This window comes from Mixophyes fleayi, chromosome 6 (genome assembly GCF_038048845.1).
Source record: "Mixophyes fleayi isolate aMixFle1 chromosome 6, aMixFle1.hap1, whole genome shotgun sequence".
In the NCBI taxonomy this organism is placed as follows: Eukaryota; Metazoa; Chordata; class Amphibia; order Anura; family Limnodynastidae; genus Mixophyes; species Mixophyes fleayi.
Genome location: NC_134407.1, coordinates 209244903 through 209267547, shown reverse-complemented (window position 1 = coordinate 209267547; position 22645 = coordinate 209244903). Strand labels below are relative to the sequence as shown.

The following is a 22645-nucleotide window of genomic DNA, read 5'->3' as shown; positions in this document are numbered from 1 at the left end:
TTAGGGTCTCCATAATTTTTTCAAGGCACCCCTAAGCCAAAATAATTACCAAGTAGTCACCTGCCTTGCTTACCAAAAGCCGTGGCCACAGCATCCCAGCAAGGTCGCCGCAGCACCCCAGGGAGCCACAGCACCAAGTTTGGGAACCACTGTGTTAGACAGATTGCATTGTAAGACAGTGCATGTGAAGAGGATTTGGTGTGTGTGTGTGTGTGTGTGTGTGTGTGTGTGATGAGACAGTGTGTGTGTGATGCATATGTTAATTGCAAGTGGGGGGGAGATTGAGGACTGATCAGTCCACATGGTAGATAGACAAAGACACCCTTGCAAAATGGAGTCCAAACCATGTTTCTCTGGCCTTAAAACAAAGCCTAACTCACATGTCTGAAATCAACCATTTGAATCCAGCACACTATGCACTGCCATTTCCATGGTAGCATGATACATTTTAAACCATAGTTACCTAACACCATACAATTACCTATGTTACACATTTTACTCAATCTAACTTTTCCAAGACTTTTCCATTAAACACATCATCATATTGTCTTGATAATCTATGCTCTTACAAACAGTATAATCAGAGGATGTCCCACACATTGGGGATGGGAACCAAATGTAATCTCTCCATATATATTAGCCCTCCATGCTGTCCCACTGTAACTCCTATCATTTATAGTTTTACCATCAACTAGCAATAAACAGTGTATAATGTTACTCATATTTTAGTCTATTTTCTCATGTTCAAACAATTTACCGCTGCCCGTTTGGGCCCATGTGAAATCCGTGCAAGGTCTCCAGATACAGGGTAATGTCGTTTCTCCTTCTAATTCCTGTTAGCAAGTGAGTGCCTATGTGACTGAACATGAGTTTTTCCCATTCACCCCCGAAGGTGGGCGGAATCTCAGTATCTGTTGACTTGGTATCCTTTTAAGATGTTAATTAACTTGGAGGAAGCCTAGCCAGTACTAGGTCTGTATAGATCATATATGTTACGGCTAATGGTCTTATCATCATCCTGTAGAACCAGATGGGGAGTTCTTTACCTATAGCAGCCGCCTTTCCCGTAGAGCTCGTTATGCTCACAGGTACTCGGATGCCCCCAGGTCTTATACTCACAGTAGTACAGGTGTATGTATGTACCGTAGCGCAGAGTAGCGGGGTATAGGTTTCAGCGATGTCAGGAAACAATCCGAGGTCGAGGTCCGAAGCTGGTATCGTGGTCTAGGTCAGGCAAGAGGTCATGACTGGCAGCAGACAGGGGTAATCCAGGAACGAAGCAAGGGTCAGGGCAACAGGCAAGAATCAAATCCAGAATAGCAAAGCCAAAAGGTCATACACAGAAGTCCAATAGAAATATAGGTTAAAGCACAGCAGCAGGCAAGCACACAGAAAAACTGGAACTATAACCGCCCTCCCTGCCTTATGTATAGATGCTGGCCAATGGGAGCAGGCAAATGAGATCAGCCACAGGGGCTGCTGATAGACGGCACCTGGACTAAATTGCGCATGCGCCCGGCTGCACCTAATGCCGGGACGCGGCGCTACCTACAACAGCGTCCCGACCGTAGGCAGCGGCCGGGACGATACCTGAAAGTGATGTCCTGGTCATCATAGCAACGGCCGGGACGAAGGTGAGAGAGTTGCGGCTCGTAACAATATATCAAAGCCAAACAAACTGGTTTTGCTAAATAGAATTCTATGAAGAGGGGGTCTCCTCTTCATCAATAATCATGTGACAAAGAAAGTACAGACTCTTTCATATCTTCGTTTTTAAATATCAGGACATAAAAGTCTTAAAATGTGATAAATCTAATCTCATGACATGTCTGTAAAAGTAAGTACACCTCATGATTCAGTAGCTTGTGGAACTTTCTTTAGCAGCAATAAACTGGATTAATACTAATAATGTTTACTGTATGAGTTTATTGGTCTCTTACATCGTATTTTGATGTTTCAGTTCATTGATGTGGATATTATTTTATGAACAGCTCTCTTTAGGTCTCGCTACAGCATCTCAATGCTTGGAGTTTGGACTTTGACTTGGCCATCCCGAAACCTTCATTCTTTTTTTCTTCAGCCATTCAGTTGTAGTTTTACTGGTATGCTTAGGATCATTGTCCTGTTGCATGGTCCAATTGCCCAAGCTTCAGTTGCTGGAGAGATGTCCACGCATTTTCCTCTAGAATAATTTGGTATAATGAGGACTTCATGGTTGACTCAATGACTGAGAGGCATCTGTAAAATAATCACCCCACTACACCACAACCATACTTGATGGTTGGTATGAGTTTCTTCTTTTTAACACCACTTTGGTCTTGTATGTCTAGGGAACATTGTTCCAGTATTGTTTAATTCTGAGGTAATTTTTCAAACCCAAGTCATACTGCAATGTTTTTCTGCAGGAAAAGCCATACTTGTTCAATCCTTTTTCTATGGTAGCGCTATGACCTTTAACCTGTTGAAGGAGGTCTGTAGTCCTCTGGATGTGACTTTTGTGCAATTTATCTGGGTACAGACTGATTTTTGGGTGAATTTGTTGGGACCCCCGCTCTTGGGTAGACAGCTGTTTTCTGAAATGTTCTCCAATACTAATTAATCTTTGTTGGGACCCCCGCTCTTGGGTAGACAACTGTTTTCTGAAATGTTCTCCAATACTAATTAATCTTTCTAACTGTAGAATATATACTTTTCTGTGTGTAACATGGGTACTACTGTGCCTCATATAGAGTTAGGAGCAAAAAAAAAGTAGCAAATTTGCTCCTGGACAAACCACATTGCAATGCAAGGGGTGCAAATGTGTGATCTCTTTAGCATACAGGGAAAATACTGGCTGTTTTTGCATGTGGTACACAAATACTGGATAGGTTTATTTTTACACCGTAATTTAGAGTTGAACTAAGACATGCACATTCCGAACTCTAAATCTGTCCGCACATTTTAAATTTGCCCCCCTGTAATGAAACATGGTTTAGCCAGGTTGCAAATTTGCTCCTGTTTTGCTTTGCTCCTTAATCTAAGTGGGGCTCTTCTATGTCTACATGTTCAAACGTTATTTCTTTCTGAAGTCTGTGATGCGCTCTCATTTTCTATTGTACTCTTGCCACTAGAGGCACTGTTCTGTGAGAGCCTAATGCTACTACATTTACCTTCAGATCTGTGCTCTTCATCTGTAATAAGCATCAGCTGAATAGATTGTGGCTCTGTAAACTCTATGTAGAAACATACAATGAAGGAAGTCATGGTGGATTTCCCAAACGGTATCCAGTCTCATGTCTTGTGATATTTCTTGAAAAACCAAGGAGAATTAGGAAATCACACTATACAATTCCTAGAAAACATTATAAACCAACATTATTTTAAATGAAAATAAAGACACAATTCTGAAAAGTAAAATCCAAATATAACAATTTATTTAATGCACACAATATAGATATTTCAGTGTAGATTCTTCAAACAGTTATATCTCATGACAATAAAAATGCAAAACTAGGTCTTATAAAATAAAATAAAATCAGCACAAAATACCATATGCTTTAATCAGATAGTTGTTATTATATCAAAGAAAGCAGCACAGTTGTGCCAAAAGTCCTTATTATTATCTATTTATAATTGGTCTCTATTAGAACTTTAACTTTTGAGTCAATTTTAGACAACATTTTAGCCAGTAGATACGTTGCGCCATTTTGATCTATATTTTTTGGTCGTGAACATTATTTTAAAAGCTATGATCTTTTTGTGTGTGGAGCCGAGAGTTAATAGAATGACTAAACCGATAAATATCCGCAGTCGCCAATAGTAGCACAATTTTTTTATGTCCGGGATCAGCCAACTCTGCAGGAATTAGAGAGGTTTGATAAGCAGTTTATTCTGACCACTGGTGGATTATGGGTGTGGTGCAAGATATTGGGGGTGGGGACTGTGAGAGAGGCCCTGACTCATATTTTCAATTTTGCTCAGGAGTGTTATCAAAGCTGATTACATTGAGAAACACTACTCCTGCCTAGGGAACAATTATTGTTGGACGAATTTAAAACTCCCCCCCTAGGATAAGAATAAACATAAAATGTGAAGGGGTTTAAAATTCAGAGGAGATAAATATTTGTTCCATTCATTTTCTGTTATTTCCATCCTGATATGTACTTGTACCGTTAAATAGACTTCCCCATACATTGAATGATGAAGCTTATTTCTGACGGACTGACTTTAATTTAAGCGTCACAAACGAATACGTTGTTAAGTACATTATTTATATGCTCATATTAATGTATTTTTTCTATAAAAGGCATCTTATTGAAAACAGTGTCCCCAGCCCTATTACTGAGAACTCTGATTTTGTTTAAAAACCATTTTGTGGGGCTAACATCGGAGGTGTGGACAATGATGCACAGTCTCTACCTATTGAAGAGCATACATATATCTAATCCTGGAAAGCAAAACCTTGTTTATGCATTTATGATTAAAAAGGAAATATTATTAACAGATGCCTATTAGATTGTAACAGGTGTCACCAGATGTGAGGAAGGAGGTTAGTCCACACATTGCAATATTGTGTTGGCTTATTGTATACAGGATGCAGGTTTGTATATGCAGTAAACAGTCTTGAAAAACAGGGTAATTGCACAAGGAGTTAAGTACTGAACTTTCGTGTAGCACCGCAGCACTTATATGCAGTAAAGAAGTAGAATAGCGCATGCACGTTAGACTATATGGGAAAACCACATTGTGCATGTGCAGTAGGTAACCAGTTGGACTGAACGGGACAGCGTATGCTGGAGATAGCACACAGAACTCATCTGTCCCAACACCCCCCCTCGCTTAGAGATGTCTCCAGTTACAAAACACGAGTATCAATCTTATCATTGAACTTTCACGTGGTTCTCCTGTAACCGAAAACATGGGGTTAATGCAACAGATAATGTCAGCAAAAACATCAATATTCATAACATTGCAAAACACATTTTATCCAAAATGCAATCAACACTTTCAAAAGCATATCAGCAGCATGTATGTGGCATACAATAAGATTTAATAATAGACTTTCTCTCAACAAGTTCTTGAATTAAATGATGTATAATAGCAATATGTTTCGATCTGACATGATGGTTGGTACTGGCTGACAAATCAATGGCACCTCTGTTATCACATCTGATGTTGATGGTCTCAACTCTGCGCAAAGATGTAGTTCACACAAAGTCTTTTTAATTTATAAGGATCCTTTAGCTGCATCTGTTAAAGCCATATACTCTGCTTTGGTACTAGAAAGAGAAACTGTAGACTGCTGACCACTGTGTCTGCTAATTCAAATAGGTAACCAGTGTATAATCCATGATCATCTTTATCTGCTCCCCAATAGGCTATGCAGAAAATTTCTAATTTTGAAGTCTTGGATTTTGAGAACTTTAGTTTTAATGAACTTGTCTAAACAGCTGTCCAATGCTTTTTCCTGGGATTTATTACAAATGGACTCACTCGGTTCATTACATGTGTGTTGTTGGGACAAGTTCCAACACTTGCATACATTAAGCTTCGAACTGCATTCTGATAGGGGATTTATTTTATCTCTTCTATTTCAGATTCACTTTTTGGTGACATATCTTTGGCTAATTTTGTACTTTTATCAGCAGGAGTATTTACTAGTGTAGCATCTATCCCATACTTAAAAAGTATAGCCTCAATGTAACATTGCTGGGAACATTGATCTTTGGTGACAGTCCCAGCATTCAGATTTTGTGACACTTTCATTCCCAACAGGTGATCTGCAGGACCTAAGTCTTTCAATCTTAACTTTTCTCCCAACAGACTTTTTACATTGACTATGTGGTTTTTTTTCTGACCTGCCAGCAACAAATTATCCACATATGCAACAACGATGAACAGCTTTCCATCTATTACTTTGTGGCAAAACAGTGGTCAGTCTCTGATTGTACAAAGCCCATGTCAATCAACATAATGTCTAGCTTGTCGAACCAACATCGACCACTTTGCTTTAAGCCGTACAAAGATTTTCTTAATAAATACACTTTTCCTTCTGGAAACATGTTCTCATTAATATTCTCTCGGGGCTCCATCTAGATATCTTCATATAATTCCTCATTTAAGAAAGCAGAATCAAATTCTAATTGATACAGTAAAAACTCATGCAACATAGATATGGCAATAACTAAACGAAGTGTACGGTATCTTGTCAAAGACAAGAAGATTTCCCCGTAATCAATTTCCAGACCTTTGAGTAAAACCCTTTTTCAACAAGACGAGTTTGTAACGGGCAATCATTCCATCTGTTTTTGACTTTAAACAGAAAACCCATTTGTTTTTAATTCTTTTATGGTGGCTTGGCCTATTGACAACAGTCCAGGTTTTCATCTAAAGGGGTCATCTCTTCATCTATGGCTGGTTTCCAATATTCCCATTGATCATTGAATTTGGCTTCCTGCAAATATTGTGGTTCTGAGAATACAATATTGGCATATTCATCACTATATCTCCTTGGAGGTTTCCCTTTATTACTTGTTACATGAGTTCTTGTCTCCTGCTGGTTGTCAAGATTCAAAGATGTACTGGAGAATGTGGTTATGTCAAGTATTTCCACCTCTTCTTAAATTCAAGTTCTATTTCTCCACTAGCTGATGCTGTTTCATGAAATATGACGTCTCTCGATTTGATAAGTTTCTTGTTTATAATGTCCCAAAGCCTGTAGCCTTTGCTCCAAACACCCTAAGATGACTGACATTAGGCTTTCTACCAGACCATGCTTCAAATGGTCTCTTGCCTTTTACCGCAACAGAGGGTGCATAATTTTTTAAATAACCGCTGTTTGTACTACTTCAGCCCAAAATGACTTTTCTAGGCCAACGTCACTCAACATAGTATGTGCTCTTTCAACTATTGTACGATTTGCACGTTCACTTACACCATTTTGTTCAGGCGAGTGTCGTGTCTCGCAATAGTCAACTGTGTCGACAATGCCAACTGATGGTGAACTCCATGATTTCTCAGAAAGTTAACAAAGCTCTTATTAGGTTTATGACCCGTTTGTGTCTCCACCAAAGTTTTGTATCCTTGATCTTGTGTATGACTTCACTTTTCTGACTGTGATAGAATCAGACTCACTCAATAAAATGAATCAGTGCTTATTACATCTGAAGTGTCTGGTGGCTCCTGAGTCCGTGTGACCAACAGTCCTTTCTGTGTCTGTCCACCACATTCACAGCTGACTCGTTGTTTTTATCACAGTTGTTTTTCGTGCCATTCTGCATTTTCAGTCTTCACTCCGAGGCTTTATGTCCCATTTTGTGACAAATAATGCCCTTGTACTTCAGTGTCTTAAACTTAGTGTCCTTAGTGAGTAAAGCAGTTGATTCAGCCTTAGTGTCCAGAGCTCCTGGAATTGTCACAATTTCGCCCTTATGACCTCTGTACTTAATTTGGTGGCACATGACTCCAATGCCACTATTAGGAATTTGAATTCAGAGGTCCAGTTCTGTGACATAGCAGTGTGACCTCTTTGTTATCCACTTGGGCTCCAACAGACATTAACTGCTGTGAAATGGAGAGTGGGTGTATGACGAGGTATGCCACACAGCCATTTTTCCATCTGCCTTCATTTTAAACCTATAAAATTCCATTAAATGTACATTTGCATTACATTTTTCATACTGCCACTTCTACATTTCCACTTTGGCCACTGCGTATCGATGTATTCGTTCATGTCTGTACACTTACTTAATTTGGATCTGTACACCTTAGATTTAGTCTTCTCATGAGATCAATATCTTCACAAGCTGTCTGCAGGGTAACACACATGTTTTTTGCCATCCCTTTGATGATTGAGCTTAGCTGTTGGGGCCATTGGAACCATGATTGGGGCCATTGAAACCATGATTGAGCTTAGCTGTTGGGGCCATTGGAACCATGATTGGGGCCATTGAAACCATGATTGAGCTTAGCTGTTGGGGCCATTGGAACCATGATTGGGGCCATTGAAACCATGATTGAGCTTAGCTGTTGGGGCCATTGGAACCATGATTGGGGCCATTGAAACCATGATTGAGCTTAGCTGTTGGGGCCATTGAAACCATGATTGAGCTTAGCTGTTGGGGCCATTGGAACTATTGGCTTAGCTGTTCCACAGCTAAGCCAATGGTTCCAATGGCCCTATCCACATCATCGAGATTTGGGTTGTCACCTGGGTCACTTGTGACCTTCCACAATTTCTCACGTTTTAACTACATCTCCATTGCAAATTTCCACGTGGAAAAATTCTCAGAGCCTCTTGGTTTTACGAAGCCCATGCATGCACCTGGAGTCTACATCTTCACCTTAATTCAAATAAAGGACTTTGCTATATTTGCCATTTCTTCTGATTTGAAGTTGGATAGTAACAGGTGTCAGCAGATGTGAGTATGGAGGATAGTCTACACATTATAATTTTAAGCAGAACGTTGGTTTATTGTATACTGGATACAGGTTTGTATATGCAATAAACAGTCATGAGAACCAGGGTAATTGCACAAGGAGTTAAATACTGCACTTCCATGCAGAACCGCGGCACTCATACACAGTAAAGAAGTAGAATAGTGCATGCACAGTAGACTCTATGGGCAGACCGCACTGAGCATGTGCAGTAGGTATCTAGACGGTCTGGACGGGACTGAGGGCACCTTCCCAAAAGTTAAATGCACTGGTCCGATATTTTTATGGAAAACCCGATACCGCCCATGTTCTTCAAAGTACACTCCCTCTAACAAAATTGCTCATCCTGATGGCAATCTTATCAGTGTCAGTTTAAACATTTACAACTGTGTGAAAATAGACTCATGATAAAATAAGAACTTAGGGGTCTATTTATTAACAAGTGCCGATATTGAAGATTTTTTTTATCGGCGCCTATCGCATTTTATCACTAAATTCCAACCGAATCAGCGGAGCAGTACTCAGCTGTACCGCACTGGAGCGGTAAGAGTTTTTCATTTGTTTTCTTCTGTATAGCGCCTTCCTTAGTAATTACGTCATCTCTTTGTCTTCTGAGTACATAAATGCCACTGACTGCTGAAATGTAATCCTGCTTTATTAGAGAGAACTGAGTTTTTGCCTGCAGAATAACCGATGCCCGTTCACTTGTATTTTACATGATCATTTTTGTATGATTTTTATCCAACAGCTGCTCAAGTAGAAGACTCCTCTTGATTATCAAATCGATTTTTCCAATATTGGACTGGCTGCCCAAATACAGGTGGAAGGAATGGGCTGTACACGACATCATTGCAGGGGTGAGCACTGGACTGGTATCGACTCTGCAGGGTGAGTTTATGTGGCAATGATAATGACTGAGCCACCATTATTATAATTACTATTGTTTATTTATAAGTCGCCACAAAAGGTCCGCAGGGCCGTACATGACATATACAGACAGCAATGCTCCATAACACATTACACAATATATAATACAAGAAAAACAAAAACACAAAGACTAGACATACAGAATAAACAAATAATACACAGGTAACATGGTAATGCAGATAAAATTATTTATAGGACAGTGAGTGATGGTAATGTCCAACGTGAAGTAGGCCTGAGCTCAAGAAAACAGGGCTAGGGAAGCAGGCCAATAGGTACAGAGGGTGCTGGAATAATGGAAGAACACAAGAAAAGAGGGCCCTGCATGTGAGAGCTTACATCCTAAAGGGAAGGTGAAGACACAAATAGGGTGCTACCGAGTGGGGGAGTGAGAGGGATAGCCGAGACATGGGAGTTAGGAGGAGAACTGAATACTTAAATATGAAAATGAGTCTTAAGGGCACACTTGAAGCCTTGGAGAGTAGAGATTAACATGATACAGAGTGGGAGATTGTTCCACAGCTGGGAAGCAGCCCAGGTGAAGTCCTGGAGGCGGGAGTGGGAAGAGGAAATCAGTTAAGTAGTGAAGCAGTGGTCATTGGGAGAGAAAAGGGGGTGAGAAGTACTGTGGGTAGAAATGAGGTTGGAGATGTGGATGGGAAAATTGGATGAGAGCTTTTATGTAAGACTGAGGAGTTTAAATTTTAAGACACAGTTTTTCATTTTGATTTTGTATTTGTTAGGAACTCCTCCAGCTGGTACAACAAAACCCAGAGTCTACTCCGAAAGCCTGGTGTTCACTGAAGCCCCTAGTGGTGGGGACAGACTTGGCCGCAGGCTGACAGAGAGTCGAGAGTTGTGTACCGGCTAAGGAGAACCCAGGGATGGAGTGTTATGGCGGACAGCAGCGTGGGGTTCAGACAGGGTTGATGCCGGCAGCAGACAGCGTATGCACAGGACAAACCAGGGTCAGAGGTCACAGGCACAGGTTCGGAATCCAGGGACAGGCGAAAGGTCAGGGGCACTAGCAGAGAAGCACAATCTGGGTTCAGGCAATTGGTCAGGGTCAGAAGCACAGGTTCAAAGTCCAGGAACAAGCAAGGGTCATACACAGAAAATCTATCTTAGGTTAGACACCAGGCACATAGATAAAGTAGCAGGCAGCAGAACTGTAAACAGGACGCTACAACCGGCAGTGAGGCCCAGTCCTCACTGCCTTAAATAGTACAGATGGCCAATCAGGACACAGTCCAGAATATGTCCTCAGCTGCAGAATGATGAACATGCAGAGCCTGCAGCCAATGGGAATAGCAGAGTGCCAGCAGTAACCACGATCTCTAATCAGCCTTGAACGGCTGGCCCTGTAATCCCCTGTGCGCATGCGCCCGACTGTTTGACAGCTGGCCGGGCGCGGCGCCAGAAGCTCCCCAGCGTCCCGGTTGTTGCCCAGGCAACCGGGACGAAGCTACAGGAAGTGACGTCCCGGTCGTCATAGGGACGCCGGGAAGAGCACTGACAGCATCGCAGCGGTGCCCGCGGCCGCCGCGACTAACAGTATTTACAATGGTCTATGGGGCATATTCAATTAGCAACGTTACTCGCAAAAGTAACGCCGTGTTAAAAGTAACCCGGATCTCAGCTTACAGCTCCCTGAGCTGCGAGCAGAAAGCCGGCATTAAAGGTACCGAATAATGGTAATAGTGCGCAAGCCGCGTTACTTTTGACAGTAATGCGGCCAATTGAATATGCCCCATGTGTGCTATTTATTGCATGAAAGTACATAGAGGGCACAAAGTTTCCAATTGAAACATGGAAGAGGTAAGATTTCTTTGGTTAGGTATCTAATAAAACCACTAACATATTCTGATTTATGTTAGAGATTAATGTCATTATACAGTCATAGCCAAAAGTTTTCAGAATGACACAAATATTATTTTTCTCAAAGTCTGCTGCCTCAGTTCTTATGATGGTAATTTGGATATACTTCAGAATGTCATGAAGAGTGATCAGATGAATTGCAATTAATTTCAAAGTCCCTCTTTGCCATGACAATGAACTTTATCCCAAAAACATTTCCACTGCATTTCAACCCTGCCACAAAAGGACCAGCTGACATCAGGTGAGTGATTCTCTCATTAACACAGGTGAGAGTGTTCACAAGGACAAGGCTGGAAATCACTCTGTCATGCTGATTGAGTTAGAATAACAGACTGGACGCTTTAAAAGGAGGGTGGTGCTTGAAATCATTGTTCTTCCTCTGTTAACCATGGTTACCTGCAAGGAAACACGTGCAGTCATCATTGCTTTGCACAAAAAGGACTTCACGGGCAAGGATATTGCTGCTAGTAAGATTGCACCTAAATCAACCATTTATCGGATCATCATGAACTTCAAGGAGAGAGGTTCAATAGTTGTGAAGAAGGCTTCAGGGCACCCAAGAACATCCAGCAAATGCCAGGACCGTCTCTTAAAGTTGATTCAGCCGTGAGATGGGGGCACCAACAGTGCAGAGCTTGCTCAGGAATGGCAGCAGGCAGCTGTGAGTGCATTTGCTTGCACAGTGAGGCGAAGACTTTTGGAGGATAGCCTGGTGTCAAGAATGCCAGCAAAAAAGCCACTTCTCTCCAGGAATACTTCAGGGACAGACTCATATTCTGCAAAAGGTACAGGGATTGGACTGCTGAGGACCGGGGTAAAGTCATTTTCTCAGATTGTTTGGGACATCTGGAAAAACGCTTGTCCGGAGAAGGAAAGGTGAGTGCTACCATCAGTCCTGTGTCATGCAAACAGTAAAGCATCCTGAGACCATACATGTGTGGGGTTGCTTCTCAGCCAAGGGAGTGGGCTCACTCACAATTTTGCCTAAGAACACAGTCATGAATAAAGAATGGTACCAAAACATCCTCCAAGAGCAACTTCTCCCAACCATCCAAGAACAGTTTAGTGACGAACAATGCCTTTTCCAGAATGATGGAGCACTTTGCCATAAGGCAAAATTGATAACTAAGTGGCTCGGGGATATAAACATCCTAATTTTGGTACATGGCCAGGAAAGTCCCCAGACATTAATCCCATTGATAACTTGTGGTCAATCCTCAAAAGATGGGTGGACAAACAAAAACCAACACATTCTGACAAACTCCAAGGATTGATTAAGCAAAAATGGGCAGCCATCAGTCAGTATGTGGCCCAGAAGTTGACTGACAGCATGCCAGGGCGAATTGCAGAGATCTTCAAAAGAAGGGTCAACACTGCAAATATTAACTCTTTACATAAACTAAATGAAATTGTCAATAAAAGCCTTTGACACTTATGAAATGCTTGTAATTGTACTTCAGTATACCATAGCAACATCTGGCAGAAAGGTCTATAAACACTGAAGCACCAAACGTTGTGAAAACCAATACTTGTGTCATTCTCAAAACTTTTGGCCATGACTGTAAAGGCTTCAGATGGTAAATCCCATCGTTCTTTAACCATATTCATTTCAGGTGGAGAAACTTGCTGCTTCCAATGATTTAAAACTATTATCTCCATGCTATTTGTGTTTGAGTCACAAGCAATTGGTCGGCAGGTGTCTCATACCATCCATGCCTTAGTTTTATTGAGTTCTGAAGCATTAAAGCAGAATTCCTACATAGATTTAATTTATTTGTCTTTAAATAGTAAGCTAAGTACCTTTCAAGCATGCATCAGATAGACATATTTCTTACCTATTTACCTACAAACCATTATCTCCTTTTCAAAAGCTAGCTGCCAGATACAAGCATTGTCAGTCTGCTACACAGACACAGGCTCACAGCTCTCAGCATGTCATGGGATGGCAGAGGGTGGAGGAGGGGTATGTCATAGTTCAGACAGAGCTCAGAGGGGAGTTCCAAAGCCTCTCTGCTCACTGCATCATGTGCCATGTGACTGTGGTTGTCATGGTAGTCCAGAATCATAAATCATAAATGATCCTGAAAAAGCAAGGGGAAATGGTAAATATTAACATTGTTCTTATAGCCCATCACAGTGATTTAAGTTAAAGCAGCAATCTAATGAAAAAAATCATGTGTGTATTTTTAAGTAAAGAGATATAGCATTTGAACATTTTCTGGCTAGTCAAATTTTGTTCAGCAATACCTATGTCAGTGAAGAATTTATGAATATTTATAAGAGCCTTGTTTCTGAATACTATATTTTAGTTGTCAAGTCATAAAATATAGTTTACATAGATCATAGATCTAGATTTACCTTTTCCCTGTAATCTGTCCAGTTAGTAAGACACAGATTACCGATTTGCATAGAAACGGGAAAAATGATGGGGGACAAGAGACACTTCTGCTTTTCTGTTTGCGATCTGGACGTGTTTGCAATTAAACCCAAAAACGTCTACAGCTACAAATGGATAAAAATAGAAAGATGCCACAGACAGGGCCGCCATCAGGGGGGTACAAGGGGTACTGTTGTACCGGGCCTGGGCTCTCCAGGGGGCCCGGTACAACAGCCAGATCACATGATCGCAGGGGAATGATTCCTCCACCCCTGCGATCGCATTATGGTGCCTGGCTGTCACGGTGACAGCCAGGCTGAAGACATCAGCGCAGAGTAGCGGAGACCAGCGGACTGCAAGACAGCAGGCTCTCAGGTAAGTTTGTGTTGCGCTGTTGCTCATGGGGGGGATGCTCACCGGGAAGGGGGCCGTACTGGGCCCCATGATTTCTGATGGCGGCCCTGGCCACAGAACGTAAAGGAAAAAAACAGAAAAGCCATAACCACAGAGGAACATCTCTGTATACTTCCAATGGGGGGTGTATCTAAAGCCTTTTCAGCATCAATGACCGTGCAATTGTTCAGTCCTTCCCCCCCCCTCCCAGGCAATGACACATCAGATTAGGATGAGCATTTTTCTTGTGTCATCCAAGGTATGACCACCAGGAATAAAACCTTTTATTTTATTTTTACAGAGGGGGTCCAATCTAGGGGTTTGATTTTCCAAATTACTAGATGTATTGAAGCTTTTACTTTTGAAGTGAAGCAGCAGCTTTTATAAAATGCAGGACCTCTGTACGTGCACACCGTATGGTGTGTAGACTAAGGTCCAGTTGCAGTTGGCTGCACTGTCTACTCTTCCTGAATGATGTAGTCAGTGGCCCCTATTCCCGCCCTGGTGGCCAATATATACAACTGGCCATGCCAGCTAAAAGCAAACAAAAGATTCACATCCCTGGGAGTGTAAATTAAATAAATAATTATAAAAACTAAAATGTCATGTGGTGGGCGCAGGACAATTGCCCTCTTTACCTTCACTAAGTACTGTCTCTGATTATAGAAGAGCGAACGTCATTGATAGGAAGTTTCCACCCTGTCTGTAGCACTTAAAGGAAGCAGCGGCTGTTAGACTTAGGGGTGTGCACCGGCCACTTTTCGTGTTTTGGGTTCTGATTAGCTTCAGGTTTTGGGTTCTGATTGAGTTTGCCAAAACACCCCACTCAAGGTTTTGGGTTCTGATTTTTTTTTAAAAAGCATAAAAAGTGCTAAAATACATATTTTGGGTTTATTTTCACTACTACACTATTATTAACCTCAATAACATTCATTTCCAGTCTATTCTGAACACCTCACACCTCACAATATTGTTTTTTGGCCAAAAGGTTGCACCTAGGTAGCTGGATGTCTAAGCTAAGCGACACAAGTGGGCGGCACAAACACGTGGCCCATCTAGGAGTGGCACTGCAGTGGCAGACAGGATGGCAGTTTGAAAAACTAGGCCCCAAAGAGCACATAATGCCAAAAAAAGAGGTGCAAGATGGAATTGTCCTTGGGCCCTCCCACCCACCCTTATGTTGGTGAAATAGGACATGCGCACTTTAACAATTTTTGACTGCAGGAACAGTGAACGTAGTTAAATATTGCAGTACTAATTTTTTTGGACTGCAGGAACAGTGAACGTAGTTATATATTGCAGTACTAATTTTTCTGGACTGCAGGAACAGTGAACGTAGTTAGATATTGCAGTAGTATTTTTTTTATACTGCAGGAACAGTGAACGTAGTTAGATATTGCAGTAGAAATTCCTTTTTACTGCAGGAACAGTGAACGTAGTTAGATATTGCAGTAGAAATTCCTTTTTACTGCAGGAACAGTGAACGTAGTTAGATATTGCAGTAGAAATTCCTTTTTACTGCAGGAACAGTGAACGTAGTTAGATATTGCAGTAGAAATTCCTTTTTACTGCAGGAACAGTGAACGTAGTTAGATATTGCAGTAGAAATTCCTTTTTACTGCAGGAACAGTGAACGTAGTTTAATATTGCAGTACTAATTTTTCTTTACTGCAGGAACAGTGAACGTAGTTTAATATTGCAGTAATAATATTTCTGGACTGCAGGAACAGTGAACGTAGTTTAATATTGCAGTAATAATATTTCTGGACTGCAGGAACAGTGAACGTAGTTTAATATTGCAGTAATAATATTTCTGGACTGCAGGAACAGTGAACGTAGTTTAATATTGCAGTAATAATATTTCTGGACTGCAGGAACAGTGAACGTAGTTAGATATTGCAGTACTAATATTTCTGGACTGCAGGAACAGTGAACGTAGTTAAATATTGCAGTACTAATATTTCTGGACTGCAGGAACAGTGAACGTAGTTTAATATTGCAGTAATAATATTTCTGGACTGCAGGAACAGTGAACGTAGTTAAATATTGCAGTACTAATATTTCTGGACTGCAGGAACAGTGAACGTAGTTTAATATTGCAGTAATAATATTTCTGGACTGCAGGAACAGTGAACGTAGTTTAATATTGCAGTAATAATATTTCTGGACTGCAGGAACAGTGAACGTAGTTAAATATTGCAGTACTAATATTTCTGGACTGCAGGAACAGTGAACGTAGTTTAATATTGCAGTAATAATATTTCTGGACTGCAGGAACAGTGAACGTAGTTAAATATTGCAGTACTAATATTTCTGGACTGCAGGAACAGTGAACGTAGTTAGATATTGCAGTACTAATATTTCTGGACTGCAGGAACAGTGAACGTAGTTAAATATTGCAGTACTAATATTTCTGGACTGCAGGAACAGTGAACGTAGTTTAATATTGCAGTAATAATATTTCTGGACTGCAGGAACAGTGAACGTAGTTAAATATTGCAGTACTAATATTTCTGGACTGCAGGAACAGTGAACGTAGTTTAATATTGCAGTAATAATATTTCTGGACTGCAGGAACAGTGAACGTAGTTAAATATTGCAGTACTAATATTTCTGGACTGCAGGAACAGTGAACGTAGTTTAATATTGCAGTAATAATATTTCTGGACTGCAGGAACAGTGAACGTAGTTAAATATTGCAGTACTAATATTTCTGGACTGCAGGAACAGTGAACGTAGTTATATATTGCAGTACTAATATTTCTGGACTGCAGGAACAGTGAACGTAGTTAAATATTGCAGTACTAATATTTCTGGACTGCAGGAACAGTGAACGTAGTTTAATATTGCAGTAATAATATTTCTGGACTGCAGGAACAGTGAACGTAGTTAAATATTGCAGTACTAATATTTCTGGACTGCAGGAACAGTGAACGTAGTTTAATATTGCAGTAATAATATTTCTGGACTGCAGGAACAGTGAACGTAGTTAAATATTGCAGTACTAATATTTCTGGACTGCAGGAACAGTGAACGTAGTTTAATATTGCAGTAATAATATTTCTGGACTGCAGGAACAGTGAACGTAGTTAAATATTGCAGTACTAATATTTCTGGACTGCAGGAACAGTGAACGTAGTTTAATATTGCAGTAATAATATTTCTGGACTGCAGGAACAGTGAACGTAGTTAAATATTGCAGTACTAATATTTCTGGACTGCAGGAACAGTGAACGTAGTTTAATATTGCAGTAATAATATTTCTGGACTGCAGGAACAGTGAACGTAGTTAAATATTGCAGTACTAATATTTCTGGACTGCAGGAACAGTGAACGTAGTTAGATATTGCAGTACTAATATTTCTGGACTGCAGGAACAGTGAACGTAGTTAAATATTGCAGTACTAATATTTCTGGACTGCAGGAACAGTGAACGTAGTTTAATATTGCAGTAATAATATTTCTGGACTGCAGGAACAGTGAACGTAGTTAAATATTGCAGTACTAATATTTCTGGACTGCAGGAACAGTGAACGTAGTTTAATATTGCAGTAATAATATTTCTGGACTGCAGGAACAGTGAACGTAGTTAAATATTGCAGTACTAATATTTCTGGACTGCAGGAACAGTGAACGTAGTTTAATATTGCAGTAATAATATTTCTGGACTGCAGGAACAGTGAACGTAGTTAAATATTGCAGTACTAATATTTCTGGACTGCAGGAACAGTGAACGTAGTTATATATTGCAGTAGAACATTTTTTATACTTTTTTTAAAAAAAAATTACAATTTTTTTTTTATTATTTTTGTATAATTTTTTAGAATTTTTTTATTATTTTTTTATAACAATGAACTTAGCAGGACAGAGCACAGGACACAGCACCACTGGACTCAGCAGGACAGAGCACTGGACAAAGCACCACTGGACTCAGCAGGACAGAGCACAGGACACAGGACACAGCACCACTGGACTCAGCAGGACAGAGCACCACTGGACTCAGCAGGACAGAGCACAGGACACAGGACACAGCACCACTGGACTCAGCAGGACAGAGCACAGGACAAAGCACCACTGGACTCAGCAGGACAGAGGAGAAGGACACAGCACCACTAAAAACCCAACCTCATGCTACCCTGATCAATGCCCAACTGAAGATGGCGGTGGCAAGCGAGGAATTTATAGAATCCGAGTATTGCGAGATCTGACGGCGGGATTTGGAGTCAGAGCCTCTTTTTCATTGTTTCTCTCCGCCGGAAATACTCGAACAGTGCTCGGATCGCCCTCGGATCCGCACTGTTCGGGTGGGCTCGGATTGCGATAATCCGAGCCTGCTCATCGTTAGTTAGACTGTCTGCAAATTCTCCTTCCAGTTCTGCTGATATAAACTACCCAACAGGTCTTGCTAAGCCTTATAATTCTGTAGTGATATTGCAGTCATCATCATCACCATTTATTTATATAACGCCACTGATTCCTCAGCGCTGTACAGAGAACTCACTCACATCAGTCCCTGCCCCATTGGAGCTTACAGTCTAATTTCCCTAACATACACACACAGACAGAGAGAGACTATGCAGCCAATTAACCTATCATTATGTTTTTGGAGTGTGGGAGGAAACCGGAGCACCCGGAGGAAACCCACGCAAACACAGGGAGAATATACAAACTCCACACAGATAAGGCCATGGTTGGGAATTGAACTCATGACCCCAGTGCTGTGAGACAGAAGTGCTAACCACTAGGCCACCATGCTGCCCTTCAGGGCTAATGAAGCTGGTTTTAGCTAAGACACCCTCCAGTCACTCTAGCACATTCAGTTTGTATTGGTCCCTATGCCTGCAGTTTGGCATCAATGATCCCTTTCTAGAAAAGCAAATTGACCTGTTATATGTAGCTACTTACAGTAGCTATATAAATACCTGTAGATAAATCAATGTGGTGCTAAACCAAAATTAGGTCAGTCACCAACTTCAACATAATGTCCAGAGATGGGATGGGCGTCATATGGAGAAATACAAGCCCATGGTGAAAATATGAATAATAAATCACACCAAATAAAAACCTAAACATATAATAACAACAAAATATTACATTGAGCCAGATAGATGGACCAGTTGTTTCTCCTGCTCATCAAATCATATTCATTATGGAAGCAGGAAACATTGTGAGTAATATGGATGGGCATCACATAAAAACACGTTGGCTTAATTATAGCCCCGGATACAGACAGGAAATCATTTCCCATTATTAATAAATTGGGGGTCTGTCTGTACACACCAGTGCCTTATTTTGTCCGCAATCAGCACCCCTTGTATCCTCAAATCTTAATAAAAAAAAATATAGGCATAGAGATCAGCAACTTGATCTCTACTAAGATGTGTACAGAATGAAATGGGACATTGTGTCAGAACACCCACTGCGTATACACCCAAAGACCTGGTACCTGTTGTGTTATCTGCAAATAGCCTGATATCAGGTAAACCTTTGTATAGAGATTCATACCTCCTGACGAAGTCCTTGTGATGAAACGCGTAGAGGTGACGGTGGATACATTTAAGAGCTATATTGAGCTGATGCCTGCCGTGTTAATGTTCAATGCCTGAAAACTTTTATATTCTGGTACGTGCATTTTATTGTTTTGAATAAAACATTTTACTTGGTTAATACACCATGGAAGCGCCCCTGTCTATTTGATATTATAAAATATATAGGGCCTGATTCATTAAGGATCTTAACTTGAGAAACTTCTTTTTTCAGTCTCCTGGACAAAACCATGTTACAATGCAAGGGGTGCAAGGTAGGATTTTGTTTTGCACATAAGTTAAATACTGACTGTTTTTTCATGTAGCACACAAATACTTGATAGCTTATTTGTACACTGAAATGTAAAGTTGATATTTGTGTGCTACATGAAAAAACAGTCAGTATTTAACGTATGTGCAAAACAAAATCCTACTTTGCACCCCTTGCATTGTAACATGGTTTTGTCCAGGAGACTGAAATAAGAAGTTTCTCAAGTTAAGATCCTTAATGAATCAGGCCCATAGATTATAGATAGTGCCCTTTGCTATTGCTTGAGTTTCTAGAATCCAGGATCCATTTCTGAGTTACATAAAAATATGCCATGGAAAATTATTCTTGGCAAGTGTCACTCAACTGTTGTAGGGTCACTGTGACTTCTTGGGGCACTAATTTTCCCCAGCAATAGATGCTACTTTAAAAATACATTATTTTCTTTCACACAAGGGTGTCTTGCACCCCTGGTAATCACCACTGGTTTAGTGGAAAGTCATTATGGGGAAAGATAAAGAATAAACGCTGCTTTGTCTACACCTGGGGGTAAATGTATCATACTCCGGGTTCTTCAACTCGCGGGAGTCCGGCGAGATGACAGCTAAAATTTAAAGTGACGCTGCCTTGTAAAGTGAAACTTGCCTTTACAAGGCAGGGTCGCTTTAAATTTAAGCTGTCATCTCGCCGAACTCCCGCGAGTTGAAAAACCGGAGTATGATACATTTACCCCCTGCTGTTCAATAGGATTCAGTCATTTTCATTTTTTTCAGCCTGGCCGAGTATTTCATTTTACTTAGGATTTGCAGTTCTTTTCTTGCCTAGGATCACTGTAATTTTCCTGTTCAGATGAGTCAGCATTTAGCATATGCCACAACACAAGGGTTAACTAAGGCAAAACGAGTTCTGTCGCTCCCCTGTATTTACTTAGAAGCTCTGGTTTACCTATTCCCAACTTGAGATTGTCGCTGCTTTTAACTTAATGAGGAGTCACTGGCTTATAAAGTATCTGTGATAGGCCTATAACTGCAGCGATGAAAAACTTAACTGTTAGTGTTCTGACATAGCCATCTAAAAATAAACTTCTCAACCTCGAATGACTGAGATGGTTGAAGTCACTGAAGAACTAGCAAAAGTAGATTGCAATCTACAAGTCAACCTGACCCGTTCTATTCTGGCGGTATTTAATTGCTTCCAAAATATTGCACTAACTCTTTATTTGAAACCAGACCTCATTTGATTATTTTATGTTTGATGCTAGGTACACACTACAGGTTTTCAGCTGACTATTGGGTCAATTGAGCGATAAACGACCGTTCTGGCCAATATCGCATTAGTGTTTATACTTAAACGCTGAACGATAGTCGTTCCAAAGTACCGATCGTCGTTTCATTTGATTGTTCAGCAGAACTATAAATCTCCTTCCAATGTCGTTCTAATCCTGCAGTGTGTATGTAGTCACGATCAGGATCTCCGTAGAGTTTACAGAGTCATGATCTTTTCAGCCGACGGTTATGACAGCTGAAGAGTACAGATCTGAGGGTAAATCTTTTAAAACATGTATAGTGTGTTCGCATGAATCGGCTGCTGATCATAACTTCCTTTTTTTTTTCATTCGCTGGTACAATCGCTGTAGATAACACATTGGTCGGAAAATTATGTATTGTGTACCCAGCCTAAGGCTTAGATGGTGTCAATTAACATATATAAATGCCAACTGAATGGAGTTAGGCTTTGGCAATAACAAAAATATTCCCACAATTAAGATATTAAGAAATGCATTGCAATAAAAATATCGATAGCAATAAAAGTACTTTTGTAGAAAAAAATACATATACTATTTAATCAATAGTGACGTTTAATTCCCAAAAATATCAAGCAGTGTCTGAAGAAGCTCACTAGCTGGTCAAAACATTTACACAGACTACTTGACATTGTTGTGGAGTAAATCTCCCTTTTGATTGAAAACCTGTGAGTGGATTCAGAGAGGAAAGGGGGGACAGCATGTATGCAGACCCCCTTTCACCTCACTCCCTTACCTTTCTTTTTCTCTCTCCACTACCATTTTTTCTCTCTCCTCCCACTTTTACTCTTCTCTCCCACTTTTTCTCTCCTCGTCCACTTTTCCTCTCCCCTCCTACTGTTTCTGTCCGCTCCCAGTTTTTCTCTCTCCACTCTCTCTTCTCCCAATTTTTCTATGCTCTCCCACTTTTTCTCTCCCTGACACTTTTACTTTCCCTGACACTTTTACTTTCCCTTACCACTTTTTCTATCCTCTTCCACTTCATCTCTCCCCTCCCACTGTTTCTGTACACTCACACTTTTTCTCTCCTTTCCCACTTTTTCTCTGGATTAATGAGAGTTTGGTGAGACTGCATGTCAGGATTGGTGGGACCCACCATTCTCCCAGCAAGATAAACTTTCCAATATAGATATTAAAAATTGTACTATATAAAGAGTCATGTCTGAAGATGGACTTTCCCTTGAATATGCTGGGGAAAAGTATTTCAGAACCTAATATAAATTGGTCCTTAAATAATGAAATAACACTTACATTGAACTGTTGAATGTAATACAAACATCTCTAGTCAACCTAGTGAAATTCCATGTAGCCTTTTAAAATACAGTCAATCTTACAACAGCTGATTCCTCACAGTAAAATCTAATCTTTATAGATCAGTTATGTGTGTGAGATAATCACAAGTCACACAGTGAATATTAAAAGAGTTTTTCATGACCACTGATGATAAAGGTATTGAAAGGAATGTATGTCCATTGTGACCATTGTGACGATAGTAACTTATCGTACAACGCAGGGCGTAGGAGACTCTGGAAATACAGTCAGATCAGCAGGGATGGGATTGG

General features: G+C 40.5%; 1 protein-coding gene across 1 annotated transcript in view; it reads left to right on the top strand.

Moving 5' to 3' along the window:
• The window catches only part of LOC142095275 (pendrin-like), a 69899-nt gene that overhangs the window by 6041 nt on the left and 41213 nt on the right, over positions 1–22645 (top strand). Inside the window, exon 3 of the mRNA XM_075178216.1 lies at positions 9164–9303. Within this exon, the coding sequence (XP_075034317.1) occupies positions 9164–9303 (140 nt within the window). The remainder of the gene's footprint in view (positions 1–9163; positions 9304–22645) is intronic.